Source organism: Macaca mulatta, chromosome 8, assembly GCF_049350105.2.
Source record: "Macaca mulatta isolate MMU2019108-1 chromosome 8, T2T-MMU8v2.0, whole genome shotgun sequence".
Taxonomy (NCBI): domain Eukaryota; kingdom Metazoa; phylum Chordata; class Mammalia; order Primates; family Cercopithecidae; genus Macaca; species Macaca mulatta.
Genome location: NC_133413.1, coordinates 151,593,820 through 151,616,610, shown reverse-complemented (window position 1 = coordinate 151,616,610; position 22,791 = coordinate 151,593,820). Strand labels below are relative to the sequence as shown.

Here is a 22,791-nt window from a genome sequence, read left to right as displayed (position 1 = left end):
AATCCCCGTTGGCTCAGTTGTTTGGGTTGCACTGAGATCCCTTCGGGGAAACCCACTGTCTCACTAGTGTGGCCTCAGCCCAGGCTCCCCACGTGCCGCGGGAGCTCAGTTCAGCTGCCTGGTGCTGGGGCTGTCGGGGGGCTGCTGCTGAGGCAGATGCAAAAGTGTAAGGGTGTGTCCTGGAACTATCCGCAGATGAGAAGTGTACTGTATTTAAAACAGTGACTTATAAGCCAGGCATGGATGGTGGCATGCATCTGTAGTCCCAGCTGCTTGGGAGGCTGAGGCTGGAGGATTGATGGAGCCCAGAAGTTGGAGGTCACCCGTGAGCTGTGATTGAGCTGCTACATTCCAGCCTGGACCACATGGTGAGACCTTATCTCTTTTTTTTTTTTTTTTTTTTTTTTTTTGAGACGGAGTCTCACTCTGTTGCCCAGGCTGGAGTGCAGTGGCCGGATCTCAGCTCACTGCAAGCTCATCCTCCCAGGTTCACGCCATTCTCCTGCCTCAGCCTCCGAGTAGCTGGGACTACAGGCGCCCGCCACCTCGCCCGGCTAGTTTTTTGTATTTTTTAGTAGAGACGGGGTTTCACTGGGTTAGCCAGGATGGTCTCGATCTCCTGACCTCGTGATCCTCCCGTCTCAGCCTCCCAAAGTGCTGGGATTACAAGCTTGAGCCACCGTGCCCGGCCTACCTTATCTCTTAAAAAAATTTTTTTTGCACGTTGGGAGGCCGAGGCAGGTGGATCATGAGGTCAGGAGATTGAGACCATCCTGGCTAACACGGTGAAACCCCATCTCTACTAAAAAAGTACAAAAAAATTAGCCGGGCATAGTGACTGGCGGGCGCCTGTAGTCCCAGCTACTCTGGAGGCTGAGGCAGAAGAATGGTGTGAACCTGGGAGGCGGAGCTTGCAGTGAGCGGAGATCATGCCACTGCACTCCAGCCTGGGCAGCAGAACAAGACTGCGTTTCAAAAAAAAAAAAAAAAAAAGTTTAAAGATAACACAATTTAAAGTTTTTTTTTAAGTAACAGGATTGACTTTTTGGTGAACTAATAGTATAATCTCAAACATACATTAATCGTGTTTATTTTAGCACATGTGGTATCTGTGATAAGCTTTCAGGTCTCACTGTCATTTGAAGTTCACATAAAGTAAATACGGTTTATTGATGAATTTGAGGACTCCATTGTGACCAAAGTAGCTTGGCTTAATTATTTTTCTAGGTTTAAACACTGTTATGTGTCAGCTTCATGAACCTTTGTCCAGCGTTTAGCAAGGTTTTAATAGTCCGGCAGGGATGAGTTGACATTTCTGCAGTTAGTCTTGTTGGTGGCCCGTGATGGTCCTTTCATTCCAGTCCTCGCCGGACCCGAACCTGCCTTGTGTCCCCAGATGAGGAGGATTCTGATGAAGTTCGCCAGTGTCACAGGATGCAGACAAAATGATGTCTGCCCACGTGTGGCCGGCGTGTGTGGCTTTGCATTGCCCATTGCCGTTGTGGCGCACCCGTCTGTAGAAGGTGGCACAGGCGCCTCACCGCTGTCCTGGGCATCCTTCAGAGCCTGGCTAGCAGGTGTCCGAGGGCTCTGCCTGCCTTCCCTTGCTGCTGGGAGCTTGCTGGAGGTGACGTCCTATGCTGGCTCGCAGGAGGCCATCCAATCCTGGAGGGCAGTGCTGAGGCTGGGGGGACGTCAGCACCTAGGAATTAATGAGTTGGAAAGGTACCCGTTGATGTATTCAGCTGAGGAGCCCACGTGAGGCGTTTGGTCGTGGGAGTCCAGCGCTGTCTGGGCCTCAGGCAGGGGGGATGCTGTAAACTACTCAGACAAGAAGTAGAGCTTCTGAGCCCGCGTGGGCCTGTGGCAGGCCGTGTCCTGTGGTCTCTTTCAGCCTGGAAAGAAGGGAAAAGAGCAGTGGACTCCTTTCTCCCTGGTAGGCTCAGTGCCTTGTAGTTGGGGCTGACTCATACCTGTGAGTACAGTGCTGTGCAGAGGCCTGGGCGACACTGGGGCAGAGTCCCAGTGAGGTCCCCACCAAGGATCCTGGAGGAATGAATAGCACCCGGGTTTCAAGAACATTTGGGAGGAACCTGCTGTTTTCCTGGGTAGGGTTATGGACCTGCCCCTTTCATGCCGATGCCAGATCAGGGAAGGCTCCTGTAGTGTTTCTGTACCAAATGGCTGAACCCAGCAGCACCTCAGTGCAGTCAGCTTTTCAGACTCATTCTCCCTGCTGAGCTCCAGGAGCTGCTCACGTCCCAAGTCTCTGTTGGAAGGTCTAGGCCATCTGAGATTCAGTAAGTCATCTTAAAACACTCCTGAATGTTATATCATGTATCCAGACTTGTGTGATGTTGGACAGGGAACCAGAAAATCTGTTTTTAAAGGTAATTTATTGTTGGTTGGTTTGTTTTAATTAAAAGTAAATTTGGCCAGGCGAGGTGGCTCACACTTGTAATCCCAGCAATTTGCGAGGCTGAGGAGGGAGGATCGATCCCTTAAGCCCAGGAGTTCAAGGCCAGCCTGGGCAGCATAGTGAGATCCCATCTCAAACAATCAGCTAGGTGTGGTGGCACATACCTGTAGTCCCAGCTTCTTGGGAGACTGAAGTGGGAGGATTGCCTGAGCCCAGAAGGTGGAGGCTGCAGTCATCTGTGATTGAGCCACTGCACTCCAGCCTGGGTGACAGAGCAAGAGCCCGTCTCAAAAAAAAAAAAAACAAGTAAAGTTTAGGTGCTGTAGGAGCAGACAGACTCTATGAAACATGCAGAAATAACACCTTTTTATCTGCATCCATACCTTTCTAAAGAACTCATTGTGATCATAATGTACACTTGATTTATAACCCGCTTAAACTTAATAATGGGTGAGTATATTTGCATGTCAACAAATTGTCGTTCATCATGATTTTTATGTGGATGTGCCATACTTTATTTTACCAATCTTTTTTGGACATTTAAGGTGTAGTAAGCATTGCTCTGTAGTGTTTTGTGTTTGTTTTTTTGTTTTGTTTTGTTTTTGAGACGGGGTCTCACTATATTGTCCAGGCTAGAGCACGTCACCTATTCACAGGTGGAGTCATGGTTCACTGCAGCCCCGAATTCCAGGGCTCTAGCGATCCTCCTGCTTCAGCCAACTGAATAGCTGGGACCACAGGAGCATGCCACCAAGCCTGGCTTCCTGTGGCTTTGTTTTCTTATGATAAGTTCTAAAGGGTGAAATTTTGGGATCAAAAGTTGTACTCATTTTAAGTTTTTGATACGTATTAACCAGGACTCCAATTTTTAAGAAGTCATTTTTGTTGACTTCGGGACTGTCCCAATTAATTCGATAGGTGATATTGTTTATCTTGAACGTGGCTGCTGTCCATAATCCCAAGAAAATGCTTGGTTCTGAACAGCTGACTTTTCCAGATAAACGAGGGGCTACTCACTGAACTATCGACTGACTTTCCTCATCACAGAAAATGGGGGACCACGAGGTTATGGGACGACTCCTGTCTCGTAGAGGAGGGGAGATGTTCCGTGGGTTTTTAGTCGAAGCCCCAGTGTGGTTGGGGGAATTCGGAGCTGGCTCTCGCTGACACCACCTCCTCTAGAGTTGTCCAGCCACTTCCCTGCATGGAGACAGGAAAGCACGAGAGGAAGTGACCGTTCTGCCCTCTCTGCTGTCTCCCGTCTGCAGTGGCTCTCTGAACCGGAATGCCCCTGAGGCCCCCTTTTCCTCGTGGTGAACCCCTATTGTGAGTTTACACAAGGGGTCCACGAGGAAGTAGAAGGGCTTTGCAAAGGGCCACAGAGCATCATGAGATACCCTGTTGAAAGTGTTGTCTTGAGCCCATGTTTTTAGTGGCTCAGCCGTGCCATGCCATCCAGTAAGTAGCAGAGGTGACCCATTCTGTCCCTCGAGGTGGCTGGCCTTCAGCCTTACTTTCAGGCAGAGCCCCTGGTATTGAGGAGAGTGAAGGGGAGAGGGTCCCATGGTAGTTTTGTTGTTTTCTTGGTCTTAGAAAGTAGGAATAAATCTAGCCCCAGGCTAAGGCCATATGTAAGTTTTCGTCCTTCACCCATACTTTAGTTTTTTTTTTTTTTTTTTTTGATCCCAGGTTTGAGCGATTCTCCTGCCTCAGCCTCCCGAGTACCGGGGATTGCAGGCTCCCGCCTCCACGCTTGGCTAATTTTTGTATTTTTAACAGAGACTGAGTTTTACCGTGTTGGCCAGGCTGGTCTTGAACTGTTGACCTTGGGTGATCCACCCACCTTGGCATCCCAAAGTGCTGGGATTACAGGCGTGAAATACCACACCTGGCCCAAGCTGTATTTTTTTTTTTTTTTTGAGACGGAGTCTCGCTCTGTCGCCCAGGCTAGAGTGCAGTGGCATGATCTTGGCTCACTGCAAACTACGCCTCCCAGGTTCACACCATTCTCCTGCCTCAGCCTCCCGAGTAGCTGGGACTACAGGCGCCCGCCATCATGCCCGGCTAATTTTTTGTATTTTTAGTAGAGACGAGGTTTCACCGTGTTAGCCAGAATGGTCTCCATCTCCTGACCTCGTGATCTGCCCGCCTCAGCCTCCAAAAGTGCTAGGATTACAGGCGTGAGCCACCGCGCCTGGCTCAAACTTTACGTATTTTTAAAAATCGAGCTTTGACTTTAACATTTCCGAAATATCCATCATACTTCCCTTCAAACACAGGGACGTCGTGTGTCCTGAGTGCACACCATAATTGAAAGAGCTCTGTATCATTGGACAGTTAGCCGCTTGCGGTTTTCACTTTTGTAGCACTGCGTTCACTAATTTTCTGCTTGCGGATAAGTTCAGGACCTGGAAACCACTTTGATTTGACTTGATTTTACATGGAAGTACCATCAAAAGGTCTAATTCCATCTTGGCAGTCATTAGTGGTATCCCTAAATTGTGCCCTGTCTGTGAGGTCAGTGCTTGATTATATGTGTGTGATGTGAGGGTTTCTGCTTCCATGTTTTGAATACCATTTAGCTGCTTTGCCTGCTGTCAGGAACACGCGACCTGCCTCTCCCACGCTGCGCGTGACAGGCTGAGTTTATTTCTACCCGGGTTTGCTCCTAAAGTAACCGAGACTCAGAGGAGACCTAGTTTATCCTAGGACTTATGGGCATTTCAGGTCGATACTGGCGCCTGATTTTCCTGAGTTTCCCAGCTGAGATTTCAGGGGCTGCACAGGCTAGAAGCATGCCGCCGTTTCCATGGCAGCCAAAGCGTCCTTGGGACCCTGGCGCACACACCAGGTCAGTGCTTGAGTGTTTGGGAAGAAGGGCACACCCCTCATTGCCTCTTAATTGAAAATGCAAAAACCTAGTCAGCTGATCGTGCAAATCAAGGAGACTATATATAGGTAAGAAGGGAGATGAGCAAAACTTTGTTCTAGCAGAAACTCAGCGGTGCAGGGGATATTTTCTTTTGGGGGCAGCGTGTCCTTGTTTTCGTGTGATTTCCTCTTAAATGAGCTTTTCTCGCGTGTTTGCTACGTGTCGGACACTGCATCTTCTTCCTGTTGATATTTAGGTAACGGTTTGTTTTAGTAGATGAAGAGGGATTCTGTTTAAAAAGGTGTCTTATTTCAAATCGTAACGCCTTAACCCTTAAATTTTAGAAAGTGGAGTAGTAATTGGAGTATTTACTACCATGTAAATTGTCACTAGCCTTTGCCTGTTTAAGTACACTGTTGTGTTTACTTTACGTCTGGTGTTGTGGAGGGAAGGGGGAAAGCTGGGAGGCCTGTTGGAACTCAGCTCCAGGCAGCCCTGGCAGGGAGGCTGTTTGACCGATGTGCCTAGGACACCACCACTGAGGGGCAGCGGGCAGAGGTTATAGCAGGAGTGGGGTTGAGGGCCTGAGGGTTGCAGGGGCCATGTGGCAAGGGCCCTGTGGTTGGGCTGGGCTGGCAGGCTCTCCGGAAGGGCTTGGGGAGCCAGGTGGGACCCCGTGAGATGAGGAATGGCTGGTCTGACTCGGTGTTGTAAAGGACTACCCGGTTCACAGTATTGAGAGCGGGCACTGAGGGTAAGGGTGGAAGCTGTGAAACCAGTCATGACCCTCCTGTGGTAGCCCGGGCGGGAGATGCACTGGCGTGGAAGTGGAGAAGGTAGGAGGGGAGGTTCTGGGTGCACTGGCAGAGCCCGGTCTGTGAGATCAGCCGTAGCGTGTGAGCTGGTGAAAACCTCACCCATCACTTCCTGTTCAGATTTTGGCTTTAGTGTATTTTGGGGACTGTCCTTACCTGCGTCAGCAGGCTTCATAATCGTGATTCTAAACTGAATGAATTTCTGATTAGAATATGGCAACCAAGAAGACTGCATTTCCTGTCTCTATATGGTTCTTGAAGATCAGGAAGGTCAATGAAAATGACAATTTTTGAAAGAGACCCTTTCAGCTCAGCCTGCCTGTGTGTTGGGTGCACACATGAGTGCATGTGTGTGTACGCAGGTGTGTGTTGTGTGCACGTGTGTGAGTGCATGTGCATGGTGTGTTGCACGTGTGTGCGTGTGTACACAGGTGTGTTGCACATGCGAGTTTGAGTGCGTGTTGCGTGCACACGTGTGTGAGTGCATGTGTGTATGCAGGTGTGTTGTACACGTGGGTGTGAGTGCGTGTGTGCAGGTGTGTTGCACGCGTGTGTGGATGTGTGTACACAGGTGTGTTGCACACGCGGGTGAGTGCATGTGTGTACGCAGGTGTGCGTTGCATGCACACGTGTGAGTGCATGTGTGTACGCAGGTGTGTTGCACATGTGGGTGTGAGTGCATGTGTATGCAGGTGTTTTGCGTGCACACGTGTGTGCATGTGTGTGTACGCAGGTGTGTTGCACACGTGGGTGTGAGTGCATGTGTGTGTACACGTAGGTGTGTTGCATGCACACGTGTGTGTGCATGTGTGTATGCAGGTGTGGGTTGTGTGCACACGTGTGTGAGTGCAGGTGTGTGTTGCACACGCGGGTATGAGTGCATGTATTTGCAGGTGTGTTGCATGCACACGTGTGAGTGTAGGTGTTGCACACGCGGGTGTGAGTGCATGTGTGTACGCAGGTGTGTGTTGCATGCACACGTGTGAGTGCATGTGTGTGCAGATGTGTGGCACACGTGGGTGTGCATGCGTGTATACAGGTGTGTTGCGTGCACATGTGTGAATGCAGGTGTGTTGCAAATGTGTGTGAGTGCGTTTGTGTACACAGGTGTGTTGCACACAGGTGTAAGTGCGTGTGTGTATGTAGGTGTGTGTTGCATGCACGGGTGTGTGCATGTGTGTATGCAGGTGTGTGTTGCTTGCACACGTGTGTGAGTGCATGTGTGTGTACACAGGTGTGGGGCACATGTGGGTGTGAGTGCATGTGTATGCAGGTGTGTGTTGCGTGCACAGGTGTGTGATTGCAGGTGTGTGTACACAGGTATGTGTTGCACATGCAGGTGTGAGTGCGTGTGTGTGCACAGGTGTGCACACTCAGGTGTGAGTGCATGTGTGTGCACAGGTGTGTTGCACACATGGGTGTGAGTGCATGTGTGTGTACTCAGGTGTGTGTCGCGTGCACGTGTGTGAGTGCATGTGTGTCTACACAGGTGTGTTGCACATACGGATGTGAGTGCATGTGTGTGCACAGGTGTGTTGCACACGTGGGTGTGAGTGCATGTGTGTGCACGCAGGTGTGTGTTGCATGCGTGTGTGAGTGCATGTGTGTGCAGGTGTGTGTTGCATGCACACTTGTGTATATATACTCAGTGTCTGTCCTGTGCTGTGTCAGTGCTGGGGTGGTGTCAGGAAGCGTGTTGGTGAACTGCGGCTTACCCCCACACCCACGACCATATCTGTGAGCATGGCTACCCCCTGCCCCCCTGCCGCCCTTGCATCGCCAGTTGTTTGGGGGATAGAACAGTGTCTACTGGAGGAGAACTGAGCTTCCCTGTCCCATTCTAAAATGGGGTCAGGAAGGGGATTACCCTGCTGCCTGCTCCCATTGGATCCACCCACAGCCTCTCGAGGTAGAGGCAGGCACCCCGTTGTCCAGCTGTGTGTGGCCTTTCTGAATGATGTGGTTCTTGGGCATTTGAGCCAGTTGCCAGCCATGTGCCCTGCCCCACAGGTCCTGGGAGTTTCTGGTAAGATTCCACAGCTGTTGGTAAGTCTGAGGTTTGCCTTTGCAGATGGAAAAATGGCTTCCAGAATTGAGTGTGGTGCCAGCCAGGAGAGCCCAGGAGTTGTGAGGTGATGTTCTAGCCTGTGGGGCAGGGGCCTTGCCACCAGCGTCCTGCAGTTGGCTGTGACTTCACCAGCAGGAAGGTTATCTTCTCCAGGAAGTCTTTGGGCGCTCTTCTAGTGAGCTCAGTTGCCAGTGGATTTCTCAGCCATAATGTGTGGGGTTAGCCCCGTGTGCTGGGCTCCGGAGGGGTGCAAGCGTTCTGGCTCGTCAGTGACTATGAGAATAGCGTTATTGGTGTCAGTCAGAGCCTTTGTGGGAACAGCGCCGTTGTGGGTCCTTTACTCCGGCTTGGCGTTAGCACCCAAGATGCTTCCTTTGCTCATTTTCAGGTCGTTCTGAGTCCTTGTCTTGCCAGGCCATGCTCTCTGCCTGCCCCTGGGGTCAGGAATCTTGCAGTGGCTGGGGAGACACAAGCACAAGACTGACTAGACATGGAAGTACAAGCTGGTCGAGCTGGTGCTGGGGCCGTGGGGACCCAGAGGGAGTCCACCTTTTGTCATGGGGCCCAGGGAGCCCCGTGGGCCGGGGGAAGGGCCTTTCGGTATGTGCAGTTTACTGTTGAGAAAGCAGGCCCAGCAGAGGGAAATGAGTTTGCACCAGGCCTCCAGGAGGTCTGGGAGAGTCTGTGAGGTCACGCGGGCATCAGACACAGGACAGAGGCTCTGTCGCCCAAGTTGGAGGGCAGCGGTGCAATCTTGGCTCACTGTAGCCTCCACCTCTTGGTCTCAAGCGGTTCTCCCACCTCGGTCTCCTGAGTAGCTGGGACTACAGCTGTGTGCCACCAGACCTGGCTAATTTTTTTTTTTTTTTTTTTTTTTTTTTTTGGTAGAGATGGGGTTTTGCCATGTTGCCCAGGCTGGTCTGGAACTCCTGAGCTCAGGCGATCCTCCTGTGTCAGCCTCCCAAAGTGTTGGGATTACAGGCATGAGCTACTGCACCTAGCCTGTTTGTTTAATGCATTTATTTATGTAGAGATGGGGTCTCGCTATGTTGCCCAGGGTGGTCTTAAACTCCTGACCCCAAGCAATCCTCCCTCAGCCTCCCAAAGTGCTGGGATTGTAGTGGTGAGCCACCACACCCTGGTTTTCTTTATTAATGGAGTAATTATGGGTTGGTCTGGTCTTCTGCCTTTCGCACTTAGGGATTCATTTCTTTTAAAGACCATGTGGGTGCCTGTGCTGGGTGTGTGCTGGACCCAGAGGTAGTCCAAGCACACTGTGCCCTCAGGGTCTGTGGGGCAGGAGGCAAGGTCTGCAAGCAGGCGTGAAAAGGGGCAGGGCAGGGGTCTGGAGGAGGCAGGAGGAGCCAGGGCACTGTCTCGGCCTTGGGCCAGGCCACTCTGTATGGTCAGCAGAGAAGTGTAGGGGAAGGCATGCTCAGGGCATGGGCACTGGGCTGCTTCTGCTGTGGGGATGCCAGCCATAGACATGCTGTGGCCATACGGTGTCCACTCACTCCCGGGGGCCCTTCCAGAATTTCCTCGATTCAGTTTCTTCATACTTAGGGTATTTTATAAAGACACGCACAAATGTACAGACACAGACAGATATAGATCCAGAGATGCAGAGACAGACACACATGGACACAGACACACGTACACATACCCACACAGACTTAACACACACAGGCACACAGAGGCAGACACACGGACACACCCACACACCCCCCCCCCCGACACAGACACACAGGTATTGACACACAGACAAACCCACACATACACCCACACCCACACACACACATAGGCAGACATCGACACACACACACACCCCCCGCACGTACACAGACACATAGGCAGACATCGACACTCACACACACACACACACACCCCTGGCCTCTGCCCACTCCCCTGTGCCGCTGGAGGTTCACAGCACGCTCTGATTGAAAGGAGAGCAGAGAAGAAGGATGTGTGGTCTGCTGTGCGTCCTTTTCGGTTTCTGAAGTGCCCTGACTTGTGGCACAAAACACACAAAGAGGGTTATCGGAAGATGTAAAGCACAATTAAGCTTTAGATCATTCATTTCTAGAGTGTTGGGGTGTTGTTCTAACTGGGATACTCTGAGGGTAAAAGGGGGGACACAGTAGCCGCCCCGCCAGGGTGACAGCGCAGCCTGGAGCTGTTGGCGTGAGGCAGTGCTCGTGACGTCCCCTCTGCCGCGTGTGACTCAGGAGTGGCCGTGGTGCAGACTCTTGGTCTCTGATCCAGTGGGTCTGGGGGGAGCCCCAGAACCTGCAGTTAGGGAAGCCGCTCGACACTGGTCCACGTGAGGTGCTGAGTATTTGAAGGACGCCAGATGTCACATGGCCTCATTGAAACTGGTATGAACTTTGTATTTCTTTAGCCCACGTGTCTTGGGCTAGAGGCTCCTTGTGTGATGAGAGGCCGCCAAGCTGGGTTTCTACAGGCGATGCATAGCACACCTGGAGATGGGCGCCTCCGCGATTGGGCACTCTCAGGTGTAAGCAGGTGGCACAGAAAGCTTCCCCAAGTGCACGGCGGTCAGCATGGATGCCCCTTAATTCCTTTCTCATGAAGGGTTTTGGTTTCTTCCTAACCCTGGACAACAGGGGATTATCAGGAGTTTTTGATTGCCTTATTTATTTATGTAAATACAAGGACACAACATTGAAAATCAACAAACTTTACTTTCTAGAGCAGTTTTTTTTTTTTTTTTTTTTTTGAGACGGAGTCTGGCTCTGCCGCCCAGGCTGGAGTGCAGTGACCGGATCTCAGCTCACTGCAAGCTCCGCCTCCCGGGTTCACGCCATTCTCCTGCCTCAGCCTCCCGAGTAGTTGGGACTACAGGCGCCCACCACCTCGCCCGGCTAATTTTTTGTATTTTTTAGTAGAGACGGGGTTTCACCGTGTCAACCAGCATGGTCACGATCTCCTGACCTCGTGATCTGCCCGTCTCGGCCTCCCAAAGTGCTGGGATTACAGGCTTGAGCCACCGCGCCCGGCCAGCAGTTTTAAGTTCACAACAAAATTGAGAGGAAGATAACAGATTTCCCGTGTGCCCCTGCCCCCACTCCCAGCCTCCCCCAGTGTCCATGTCACCGGCCAGAGTGGGACATTGATTACGGTGGATGAGCCTGCAGTGACACGTCTCTGCCACCCCAGTGCGGAGGTCACGTCAGGGTCTCCACTCTGGGCGCTGCAGCTCCAGTAGGCTGGCAAATGCATAGTGACATGTGTCTGCCATTAGAGTGCCATACAGAGCAGTTCCACTGCCCCGACACCCTCCTCCGCCTCTCTTCCTCCCCAGGCCCTGGTCACCGCTGCTCCTTTTACTGTGTCCTTAGTTTTGCCACTTCCAGAAAGTCGTCTGGTTGGAATCATGCAGTTGGAAAAGCCGTTTCAGAGTGCCTTCTTTCCCTTAGAAATACGCATTCAGGGTGCCCGCGCATCTTTTCATGCATGGCTTCAGGGCTCATTTCCGTTTAGCGGCGAATGACACTCCATCGTCTAGATGTTCCACGGTTTATTCAGTCACCTATGCAAGGACGTCTTGGGTGCTTCCAAGTTTTGGTGATGATGAATAAAGTGGCTGTCACATCTGACAGCCGCACAGGTTTTTGTGTGGACATAAGTTCTCAGCTCTGTTTGGTAAATACCAAGGAACTTAGTTGCCGGATGGCATGGTTGAAAGTATGTTTGGTTTTGTGAGAAGTGGGCTAAGTGTCTTTCGGAGTGGTTGTGGCATTTTACATTTCTGCCAGCAGTGAGCGAGCGTTCCTGCCCGACATCCTCTCCTGCGTTTGCTGTTGTCGGTGCTCTAAGCCTTGGCCGTTCTGATAGGTGTGTGGTGGCACCGCGGCTACATCCGCTTGAGGACCTCGGGTGTGGAGCATCTTTCCATATGTTCATTTGCTGTCTGTGTATCATCTTTGGTGAGGTGTCTTCAGACTTTTTGCCATCTTTTCCCCCACATAGCAAAAGATCATTTATTGGCTCTTGTTCTTCCAGCTCTTTGCTTTGCAACTGAGCATACACTACTCTGTAAGCCTCAAAATCCAACACATCACGTGCATCATACTTTCTATAATGAGAATCCATCTCACACAGTGTAAAGCTACTGCACTGCCTCAAAACTGCAATTCCCCGGCACTGTCCGGCATCATCAAGTAGTCAGAGCATTCTTGCCCGCACAGGGCTTCTGTGAACTCTGCAGGCACGCATGTGCACAGTCGCACGCTCACCGGTGAGCCTGCCTCCCTCCCACAGCATCTCCACTCCAGTGCAGGAGCCTGGACTGTCAAACCGTATAGCCATGCAGGCCCCGCGGGACACGGCAGCATGTGGTCTGCAGGCTTCCCAGAGCTGCTGCCCTGGCACCGTTCCTGAAGGACAGCAGTGAAGCTGCTGAGGCCAAGGGAAGGCCAGAGTCCAAGGAAGGCTGTGGAAGTGTCACCAACGTCTCCTGGCTTGTGGTGAATGCAGCACTTGCTTTATGTGCACACCGATCTGGCCGTTCACAGGCAGGTCACCTTCCCCGTCCTGCTAGCCCCCACAGTTCAGGGGCCTGCCCACAGCTGTCCTGGGGCTCCCTTGCTGCGTCGTGTTGCTTGACTATGTGCCTACTCCGAGTCCAGTATAGCTCAAGACAGCTTGCCAGGCCAGGGTACCACAAATTGTTAGAAAATTAATATTTCCTTCATTTCAATATCTTAATGGTAGAGTGATGGCGAACATTTGTGGGAATACGGCACTTCAATATCTGGGTCCTCTTGTTAGGTCCGTTTTGGAAATTTCTGCCCTTCCAGCACACACTGCTTCCAGTCTTTGCCACTCGGAATGCCCCACACTTCCCGCCCAGCCAGGCACGTGCCAAATACACGGGGGGAGGAACTTGTAGAAGCGCTCATTTTCTTTTCGTTGAGTTTTAAGGACTCTTTGTATATTTTGGATGCCAGTCTTTTATCAGATAATGTCTTTTGCAAATACTTCTACCCCATTTGTGGCTTGTCATCATCTCTTGACACACACTGGTTTTGTGTTGGAAGTCAGTGGGATTTCTCACAAGCTTTTCAGGAAATAGCCTTAGAAGCAGAATTGCCAATGCTGCTATTAGTGTTCCTCTCCATGGCCATCTGGAGAGGCAGGAAGACACGTGCTGGCCGTGACTGGGGGAACTGCACTGGTGAAGATGGAACGGGGCCGTCTGAGGCTGATGGTAGTAGTGGGTTTGTCTGACTATGGGTGCCCCTACTCATGCCTGTTTCTAGGTGGTGGGTGCAGAAAACACACAGCTGTTCCGTGAGCTGGCCCCCATCAGCATGTGCCACCCACAGGCGGTGCCTGCACCCCACGGCGTCAGGCCCATGCATACATGTACATGCGCTTCTTGTGTAGGGCTGTGAAAGGAGCAGCGCATGTTTGTGGTCACCGTGCGGACGTGTGTTGTCCGGACTCGCTAGACCACTTCCCGGGAAGCGTGGCTCGTGGAATTCTCCTGTCGCTGTTGAACGCTGGTACTGTGCTGTAGATCTGAAAGTTTGACCCAAGCTTGAGATGTGTGTCAGCAGCAACTCTCCAGTTACCTTTTTGGTGAAATGTAAGTTGACAGCCAGCTTTTCCACTCAGCAAATTGTAGGAAGTCATGTGTTTTGGCATCAGTTACCCTTAAATTAGAAACAGGACAATAGAGGAAGTTGTTGATTGGAACAATTGTAGTTTCGCTTGTCTGAGTGCATCTGCGAATCATAACAAAATTGTTGTCACCGATTGCCCCGACAATCGCTGGAACAGGCTCCAAAGGGAAGCTTGCTTTTCTATGCTAGGGAAAATCTGCCCAAAAAGTTGCACTTTTCTTTTGAACATAAGATACCAGAACAGGTCACAACTTAACTTTTGAGCTTCTCTGCATTTAAAGCAGCTGAGGCGGCGGCGGCTCTCAGGGGTATAGGATTGCCTGTGCTGGGGGAAGGAGGGGCGTGACGTCATGCCTCGGTCGGCCGTTTTCAGCTCTGTACTGAGAAGAATCATTTTCCTGTTTTCAGATAATGCTTTCGTGCTTATAGAAAATAGTTTCCTTACAGAAAACAATTTGCTTGCTCTAAGAAAGTGACCTCATGGCTGTAGTTTGCTGGGCGTTGGACTGGTTTTATGGTGTCTGATTGCCCCCGCTCAGTGTGAAAACACACCCTGCGCTGGTGCCCGGCCCCTCCCTGCACACTCCTCCCTTCTCTTCTCAGAGCTGCTTTCCTTTCATTTCTTGTGAGGCCCTAGAGATGAAGTGACTGGGGGAGGCCGTGAAGGGAAGGATTTCAAACTGCCTCAGAGGCTTCGTGTTCAGGAAATATGCACCACATGGGCCCTTGTTCCAATCCCAGCGAGGGCTGTGGGTGAGGAGGACCAGAGGGCCTAGAGGTGTCCACTGCTGTCTCTCAGGAAATGGACCATCACATCCAAACATGTGTCCATGAACTTTGGAAATACGGTCCATCTTTAAGTGGGGGGCTGTGCATACTTTGGTAATGGTTTGGTAGACTTGCTAATTTGATTATATTCTTTTTTTTGTCCATTCTCGCTCAGACAACAAAAGAATTAGATTGTAAACTGAAAATATAAGAATGAATAGCCTTAATTAGATGGGAAGGGACACAGGGGCCTTTCCAGCATGATAGACGGGTTCTGTCTTGATAGGAATGTGTTGAAACTGTCTGAGTAGTACATTCTCACTGCATGTAAATTATACCTGACTTCGTAAACAACACTTACCAGCTGTCATGATCTAGCCAGTTAGAGAACATAAGGGCAGAGGAAATCCCATTTGCAGTGACCATGACAAAGGTTAATTAGGAGAAAACGTGGAAGACCGTGGAAGGGCTGCTTTTAAGTTCTCCCCAAAGGCGCTAGGGAGGACGTGGACAGGTGCAGGAGCGCTGTTGTTCTTGGAGAGAACAACTCAGCAGCCTGAGGATATCGGCTCCCCCCAGGCTAGTTTATAACATTAATGGAATCTCAATAAAAATACCAACAAAGACTTTTTTCCCAGAGCGAATCAGTCTGTTCTTAAAGTTCATAAAGTTCATGTGCTCATGAAGTTCTTGGCAATAAACATGAGAGAATTACTAGGACAGCGCTGATGGGGGAGAAGCAGCAACATCAGGACCCTCCCCTCCCCCAGCAGAGGTCGAGATGTCCCGACAGCCTCTCTGCCTCCCGCAGCTAGGTAGACAGGCACACGGGTGGGACAGATTGCAGCCTTGAGAAACGGAGACGCGCACGTCGACATTTGGTGTGTGCAAAAGAGCAGTCCCAGGGCTGGCAGTGGACTCTCAGATCAATCATACTGCGACACCCAGAGGGCCACTGGGAGACGCAAAGTGGCTGCTAACTCACACCACACTCGAGCATATGGATCTGAGGCCTCACAGGGACCCACATAGTTTTCCACTGGGAGCTGTCATCTGGGTTGAACATTCAGTAGCCTGTTACATGCATTTCCTGACCAAGACATGTTCTTGTGTTCTTAAATGTATCAGAATTTGCTAGTACCTTTCCCATGGGCTGCGGGCGCAGTAACCTGTCCTTCAGCCTTGGCCCTTTAACTGAAGAAATGCTCATGCTGGTGCTTCCGGCACCAACCCGGAGGCCACCAGCTCTCCTTTCAGAGTGGCCAGTGCTGGGGCCGGGTCACCATGGCCTTCCCTGTGTGCTGTCCCCTGCAGTTCCACCCGCTAGATCTTTCGGTATTGACTAGGTGATATGACCTTTAACTAACTAACTTTCTTTCTTTTTTCTTTTCTTTTGTTTTGTTTTCTTTTCTTTTCTTTTCTTTTCTTTTCTTTTCTTTTCTTTTCTTTTCTTTTCTTTCTTTCTTTCTTTCCCTCTCTCTCTCTTTCTCTTTCTCTTTCTCTTTCTCTTTCTCTTTCTTTCTTTCTTTCTTTCCTTTCGAGACGGAGTGTTGCTGTGTCACCCAGGCTGGAGTACGGGGGCGCAGTTTCGGCTCACTGCAACCTCTGCCTCCCGGGTCAAGCGATTCTCCTGTTTCAGCCTCCCCAGTAGCTGGGATTACAGGCACATGCTACCATGCCCAGCTAATTTTTTTTTTTTTTTTTTTTTTTTAAGTAGAGATGGCGTTTCACCATGCTGACCAGGATGGTCTTGATCTCCTGATCTCGTGATTCACCTGCCTCAGCCTCCCAAAGTGCTGGAATTACAGGCGTGAGTCACTGCACCCGGCCATGACCCTTGATTCTAAGTACAACACTTAAACTTTATTTTTAAATTATTTCCTGACTTCTCCTAAAATGCTTACAGAATCCCCAGGGCTTTGCAGAAATAAAATGTTTGGAAGCACCAGCTGCACCAGGTGGCATCCTGCTGTGAGCTGTTGGGTGTTGTCTCCAAGATACTCACCTTGAAAACTGGGTTAGTCCAATGGGTGCATATCCTTGAGGAAATTAAGGTTGGTTAACATGAGGTGATGTTGTTGTGATGGCTAATTTAGCCTTGTTAAGATTACTGTTTGGACAGTTGCCTCAACTTTGCCTGTTTTTAGAAGCTCGGAAGCTTGCATTGGTGTTGACACCCTAGGTTGATGACATTCCTTGGATAAGTTCATGAAGGTATGAGACATTTGGTAGATTTTTGTACTTACTGCTACTTTAAACAAAGTCAAGATGTCTAAAGATATTTGTTGTTTTCATCAATATAGATGCCAGTGGAGTCACCTGTGTAAAATCCGTGTACTGTGCCCCTGCCTCTGCCCTGCTTGAGGAAGGCAAGCCAGCTGTGTTCATGCGTAGGCTACTTGCATAACAGGTGACACCCGTGCCATGCTCATGCTGTTTCATGAGGACTTCAGGGAGGCATGAGCCGGTGGCTGGTCACCCGGAGCACCTGGGCATAACTTGAGCATATAAAATAGTTTCCTTAGAGACTGGTGGGGTGGGGAGTGGTTTTCCAGTGCAGACACCCCATAGTACCTATCAGCTGATCAGCCTTGTTTGTTCATTTGCTTCATTTGTTCATTTAACAAGCCTCATCGAGCTCTTACTGTGTGGCTGGAAATGGTGCATATGGAAGGGAAAGCCCAGGTTCAAGAAGGATGGACATTGCCCACTGGGGACTGATGCTGGGAGATCTGGGGACAGATGAAAGCAGGGGATGGGGGTCTCTTGAGGGGGCTTCTCTCACTGCCTGGCAGGGTTTGGCCATCCACCAGTAGCTGTCATAATCCTTTGTGCAAGATGGGGATCACCCATTCTAAAGGGGTCCAGTGAGGCCTGAGAAGAGTCTCTCAGACTGGGGTGGTTGAGCTGAAGGTGGGAAGGGCAAGAGGTGGAGATGCATGGCCGGCAGCATGGGCAGAGCCAGGCTCAGCAGAGAGACTGAAGGGAGCAGGCTGGCGGAGAGGCAGCCTGCTCCGAAGGGTGATCCCTCGACCGATGGGCAGCACTGCCCAGGCATGGTTCTAGAGCTAGGGGGCCTGACGTGGGGCCTGGGTGCACGGCTGAACGTGCAGCGCCGTCCCTGGCAGGCTGGGTCAGCAGTCCCCCAAGGTGTGAAGCCGTCGTGCTGGCCCCTCAGCCTGCTGAGCAGCGGTGTCTGGCGGCTCGCCCTGACCGTAGCCATGCAGATGCTCTGGCGGTGTGAGCTAGATGCCTTTCCCACCCAGCAGCTGGTCTCCCTCCTTTTCATCTTCTCTTTGAAAGGTCAGTTTTACACCGGTTGTTAGAAGTTTGGTAGGAAAGCCCCAACATTTCAGAGGAACTCCAGTGAGGTAGCTGACTTTCCATGTCAAGGGAGCCACTCCTGCACCACTCTGTCCTTCTGTGGATTTGCAACTCTGTTACTAAGAGTAACAGTACTGTCCCCTCCTCCCCCTGTTGTCGCAATCAGAGATGTCTCGAGTCATTGCCAAGTGTCCCTGGAGGGTGCAGAGTTGCCCCCGGTTGAGAATCGCTACCTTCAAATAATTCATATATTACTTTATTACAGACATTTATTGCCTAACTGTCAGCTCTTACTGAAATGAATCTTAGGAACAGAGACTGCTTCACTTCAGGCACAAGTCTCTGAGGACACCGCAATGGGACAAAGGGCCAATTGAGCAGAAGTGCAGGGTCTGATGTTTATAATTAAGTCATTAGGATTTCTTAGAAAACTAATTGCTTTTGTTCCTGCTCAAAACCCAGCTGATGTGTTCAGTCTTTGCAGACGTGTCTGGGTGTTATTTCTTCTCACAAAAATGCCTCCTCTTACCTGGTGGAAGAAAGCAGTTAAAATCATTGACCCTATTCTGGTACAAGATTGACAGACTGAAAACAGGGAAAATCGTGACATTTTCTGTTAGGAATGATTCCATAAAGGTGGGGGCGGAACAAGAATAGCAGAATGTTGGTCCTTGTTAAACCTGACGGTTTCTTATACTATTCTGTTTACTTTGTGTATGTTGGAAATAGTTCTGGCCGGGCGTAGTGGCCCACGCCTATAATCCCAGCACTTTGGGAGGAAGAGGCAGGTGGATCACGAGGTCAGGAGATCGAGACCAGCCTGGCCAACATGGTGAAACCCTGTCTCTACTAAAAATACAAAAATTAGCCGGGTGTGGTGGCACACGCCTGTAATCCCAGCTACTCGGGAGGCTGAGGCGGGAGAATCGCTTGAACCCGGGAGACAGAGGTTGCAGTGAGCCAAGATCGCGCCACCGCACTCCAGCCTGGGCAACAGAGCAAGACTGTCTCAAAAAAAAAAAAAAAGTTCCATGACAGAGTTTTTTGAAAAAATATTGCGGTAAGGTGACAGTTTGGAAACTCTTGTTTTAATTGAGGTGTTTCTATGGTAGAGGACATTTGGCAAAGTTGAAAGAATTCTCAGATAAGGGCTGTCGTGTGGAATTGTAGCGACGTTCGGGGGACGTAAGAAGCAAACACATAGGTAGCACTGCTTGAGCCTTTGGTTCTGAAGGAATTAGTAGGCATTCTGGTTTCCGCTGCGGCGTGAAAGAAGATGTAGGGAAGAGCTGGAACGGAAGAGCCAGGCGCACGGCTTCCTTAGGTGCTATACGGAACCTCCCGTACAGAGAGCCCTCTGTCTCCTGGGGCCCCCGCGCCGGGGACCCACCTTCTCCGTCGAGGCTGCGTGAGAGAGGAGCCAAGTGAAGACGGCACCTCAAGGTTTCTGGTCTCTGGGGAGAAAGAGAGGAGCTAATTAAGACCACCTTTGGTTCGGTGGAAATTAATGAGAAATACTTTTATTGAAGCCAGTTGTTGGAAAAATTCTCAGTAAGATATTGGCCCATAGACCGAGTGCGGTGGCTCATGCCTGAAATCCCAGCACTTTGGGAGGCTGAGGCAGGCGGATCTCGGGGTCAGGAAATTGAGACCATCCTGACAAACACAGTAAAATCCCATCTCTACTAAAAATAAAAAAAAATTAGCTGGGTGTGGTGGCGGGCGCCTGTAGTCCCAGCTACTCAGGAGGCTGAGGCAGGAGAATGGCGTGAACCCGGGAGGCGGAGCTTGCAGTGAGCCAAGATCGCGCCACTGCACTCTAGCCTGGGAGACAGAGTGAGACTCTGTCTGAAAATATAAAAAAATAAAAAATAAAAGAAAGATACTGGCCCACAGACCTACCTTCATATAACCTTAAACACCATTTAGGTATGTTTTCAGGGGCTCTTTCTGGCACTTCAATTGAACTGAACCCGGTGTCTGGAGACCTAACTCCAGAAGTTCTGAACTTGGGGTGTTCCACATCCCCGATCTTATCTTACCTGTGGAGAGATTGACCTCATTTCCTCAAACATTTCCAAGGCAGCATTTCCAGTTGGCTTATTTCTGCTTTATTGTATGTGTTTGTCCAGGTGGAGAATTTGTCACCAAGCTGGGTTTGTCACTGGAGGCAGGGTGGTGGAAACGCGAGGGTTGGGGTGATAGGGTTCCACAGACCCTAGCAAAGCTGCGTATGGGTTGGGAGTCTCCGAACCCGTAGGTACCATAGTCAGAGTTTGGCACATGCGTGCATTTTTTTCTGAAGAGAAGGTCTGTAATTTCATTTTATTACCAAGAGGTTTTATAACCTAAAGGCCAATATCACAGGGTTCCAGGTGCCTTTGGGTAGATTTCGAACTCCCTGCTGGACAGAGAATCATGCTATCCTCATTCCATCCAGCCTCCTCCTACTTTTAATTTTTCTTTTTTTTCTTTTTTTTTTTTTTGAGACAGGGTCTCTGTCACCCAGGCTGGAGTGCGGTGGTGCGATCTGGGCTTACTGCAGTCTCCACCTCCCGGGTTCAAGTGATTCTCCTGCCTCAGCCTCTGGAGTAGCTGGTATTACAGGCTCCCGCCACCATGCCTGGCTAATTTTTGTGTTTTTAGTAGAGACGGGGTTTCGCCATGTTGCCCAAGCAGGTCTCGAGCTCCTGACCTCAGGTGATCCACCTGCCTCAGCCCCCCAAAGTGCTGGGATTACAGATGTGAGCCACTGTGCCCAGCCTGCTTGTTTTTCATTTCCACCTGTCCAGGCAGGGTCTAAAGTTTCCCTTTTTGGCTGGGCACAGTGGCTCATGCTTGTAAATCCCAGTGCTTTGGGAGGCTGAGGCAGGGGAGATCGCTTGAGCTCAGGAGTTGGATACCAGCCTGGGCAATATAGTGGGGACCTTAGAAAAATTAGCTGGGTGTAGTGGTGCACACCTGTAGTCCCAGCTACTTGGGAGGATGAGGTGGGAGATCACTTGAGCTCAGGAGTTTGAGGCTGTGCACTCCACACTCCAGCCTGGGCAACAGAGCGAGACCTTGTCTCTAACAAATTAGACTTTTTTAAACAAAAGTTTAACCTTTTGATTCTCTTTTTCCTACCTTCCCCACTTTTCCCTTCACCTCCTTACTTCCCTCTCATGATATCTGCAGCCAAAGGGCGTCGTCGCCAGCCGCCTCCAGCCTGCTGGAATAGTTACGTGCTGTGGTATACGGGGTGGACGATATTGTTACTGGCCAAAGAGTGAATATTTCTAGCGTTTTTCTCTGTCTGCTCTTTGATCCTGCTTTCCTTGATTGCCCCACCTTTGTCCTTCCCCAGGATTCACTTCCACATGAGAAAATGTTTTTCGAGAACGTAGGTTTGGTTGTTAGCACGGACGTACCCAGAGTGAGTGGCAGAGAGGCGTGTGATCTCGGGGCAGGTCCTTGGGGCACACAGCTTGCTCGGGGGTCAGGCGGCGCTCCACAGGGCCATCTGCTGGCCGCCCCTGACTCTGGCCGGGTTGTTTTCCTGTTTTGCAGATCATCCAGTCACTCGATGGGGATTACCAGCGGAACACCTGTTTGTGTCACCTTCCCACCTCTCTGTAGCAAGAAAATTCACTTCAGCACCTCTTCAGTAATAATGATGAAACTGGTATTAACTGAATGGCAATTATGGATTTTTAACTCTAATTCACAGTAAACCAGCAAGCCATATGTTTAAAATCCAACCAAAAATCGTTGTGTGTTGCTGCATGTCTCATACCATTGTGAGAAGTTGTGAGACACCCACCTGTGCAAAGAGGAATGTAAGTGTTACTTGCCCGAGGAACACAACCGAAGCAGAAAGAGAAGACGTCTTATTTATCATTACAGATAGATGAAAGCATTATTTATATAGATAGAATATATAGATAAATATATATATTTTTGGTGGTAATGAAAATGGCTCCGCAGAATGCCGACCCGGAATCTATGCAAGTTCAAGAGTTATCCGTGCCCCTGCCGGACCCACAGAAAGCCGGAGGCGCAGAGGCCGAGAACTGCGAGACCATCAGCGAGGGGTCCATAGACCGAATCCCCGTGCGCCTGTGGGTGATGCACGGGGCGGTGATGTTTGGCAGGGAGTTCTGTTACGCCATGGAAACCGCTCTGGTCACACCAATACTGTTGCAGATTGGTAAGTCTCCTCCCCGTCTGTGCGCAGTGTACGCTGAGCAGAGTGCTAGCGGACTGGGCGTGGCTCTGATCCTCCGGAGGTGGAGGATGGCATGTCCTGGAGAACCGCGGGCACAGAAGTCTTGGTCTCCTCTCCCTTCAGCCTGCCCTGATGCTGGTTTTCTTCTCCTGTTTTTAGCGAGGTTTGGGGAGGAACGGTCTTCGTATGTTGACGCTGAATTACAGTTTTGGCAAAGTAGCTGAGTGTCTGGGGCAGATTGGCACTGATACATACTGACTCTCAGCCGGGGCCCATCTCCCCCGCTGTCCCTGCCAGGGCACAGTGAACGATGAGCAAAGGTTAGGGTCGCCAGCACTGACAGTCACTGGCTGTGTCATGCAGGCGAATTTGGGAGACCCGCTGTGCCACACTCTGATTCTTCGTGTGTAAAGTGATTGCAATCGCACACCAACCCAAGGAGGGTCCCAGGTGCACTTAGAACAGTGCCTGGCTGTGGGAGACACTGAAAGATGCTGTCATCTTATCATTGTTGCTGTTGACTTGAATCCAAGGTTATTGTGGACGGTAGATGGCTCAGTGACAGGCATTTCCAAAAGCATGAAAATTCACAGTCACATGCAGGTGGGCATGAAAACACGGAAATTCACAGATACGCAGGTGGGCATGAAAACATGGAAATTCACAGACA

The 22,791-nt window shown here is 50.5% G+C and overlaps 1 protein-coding gene across 2 annotated transcripts in view; it reads left to right on the top strand.

Annotated features, from left to right (window-relative positions):
- Window positions 1-22,791, top strand: part of SLC45A4 (solute carrier family 45 member 4) — a 99,047-nt gene that overhangs the window by 29,748 nt on the left and 46,508 nt on the right. For both annotated transcript variants that reach the window (XM_077944142.1, XM_077944141.1), the window contains exon 2: window positions 21,464-22,103. In XM_077944142.1, coding sequence (XP_077800268.1) covers window positions 21,863-22,103 — 241 coding nt within the window. In that variant the 5' untranslated portion in view covers window positions 21,464-21,862. The remainder of the gene's footprint in view (window positions 1-21,463; window positions 22,104-22,791) is intronic.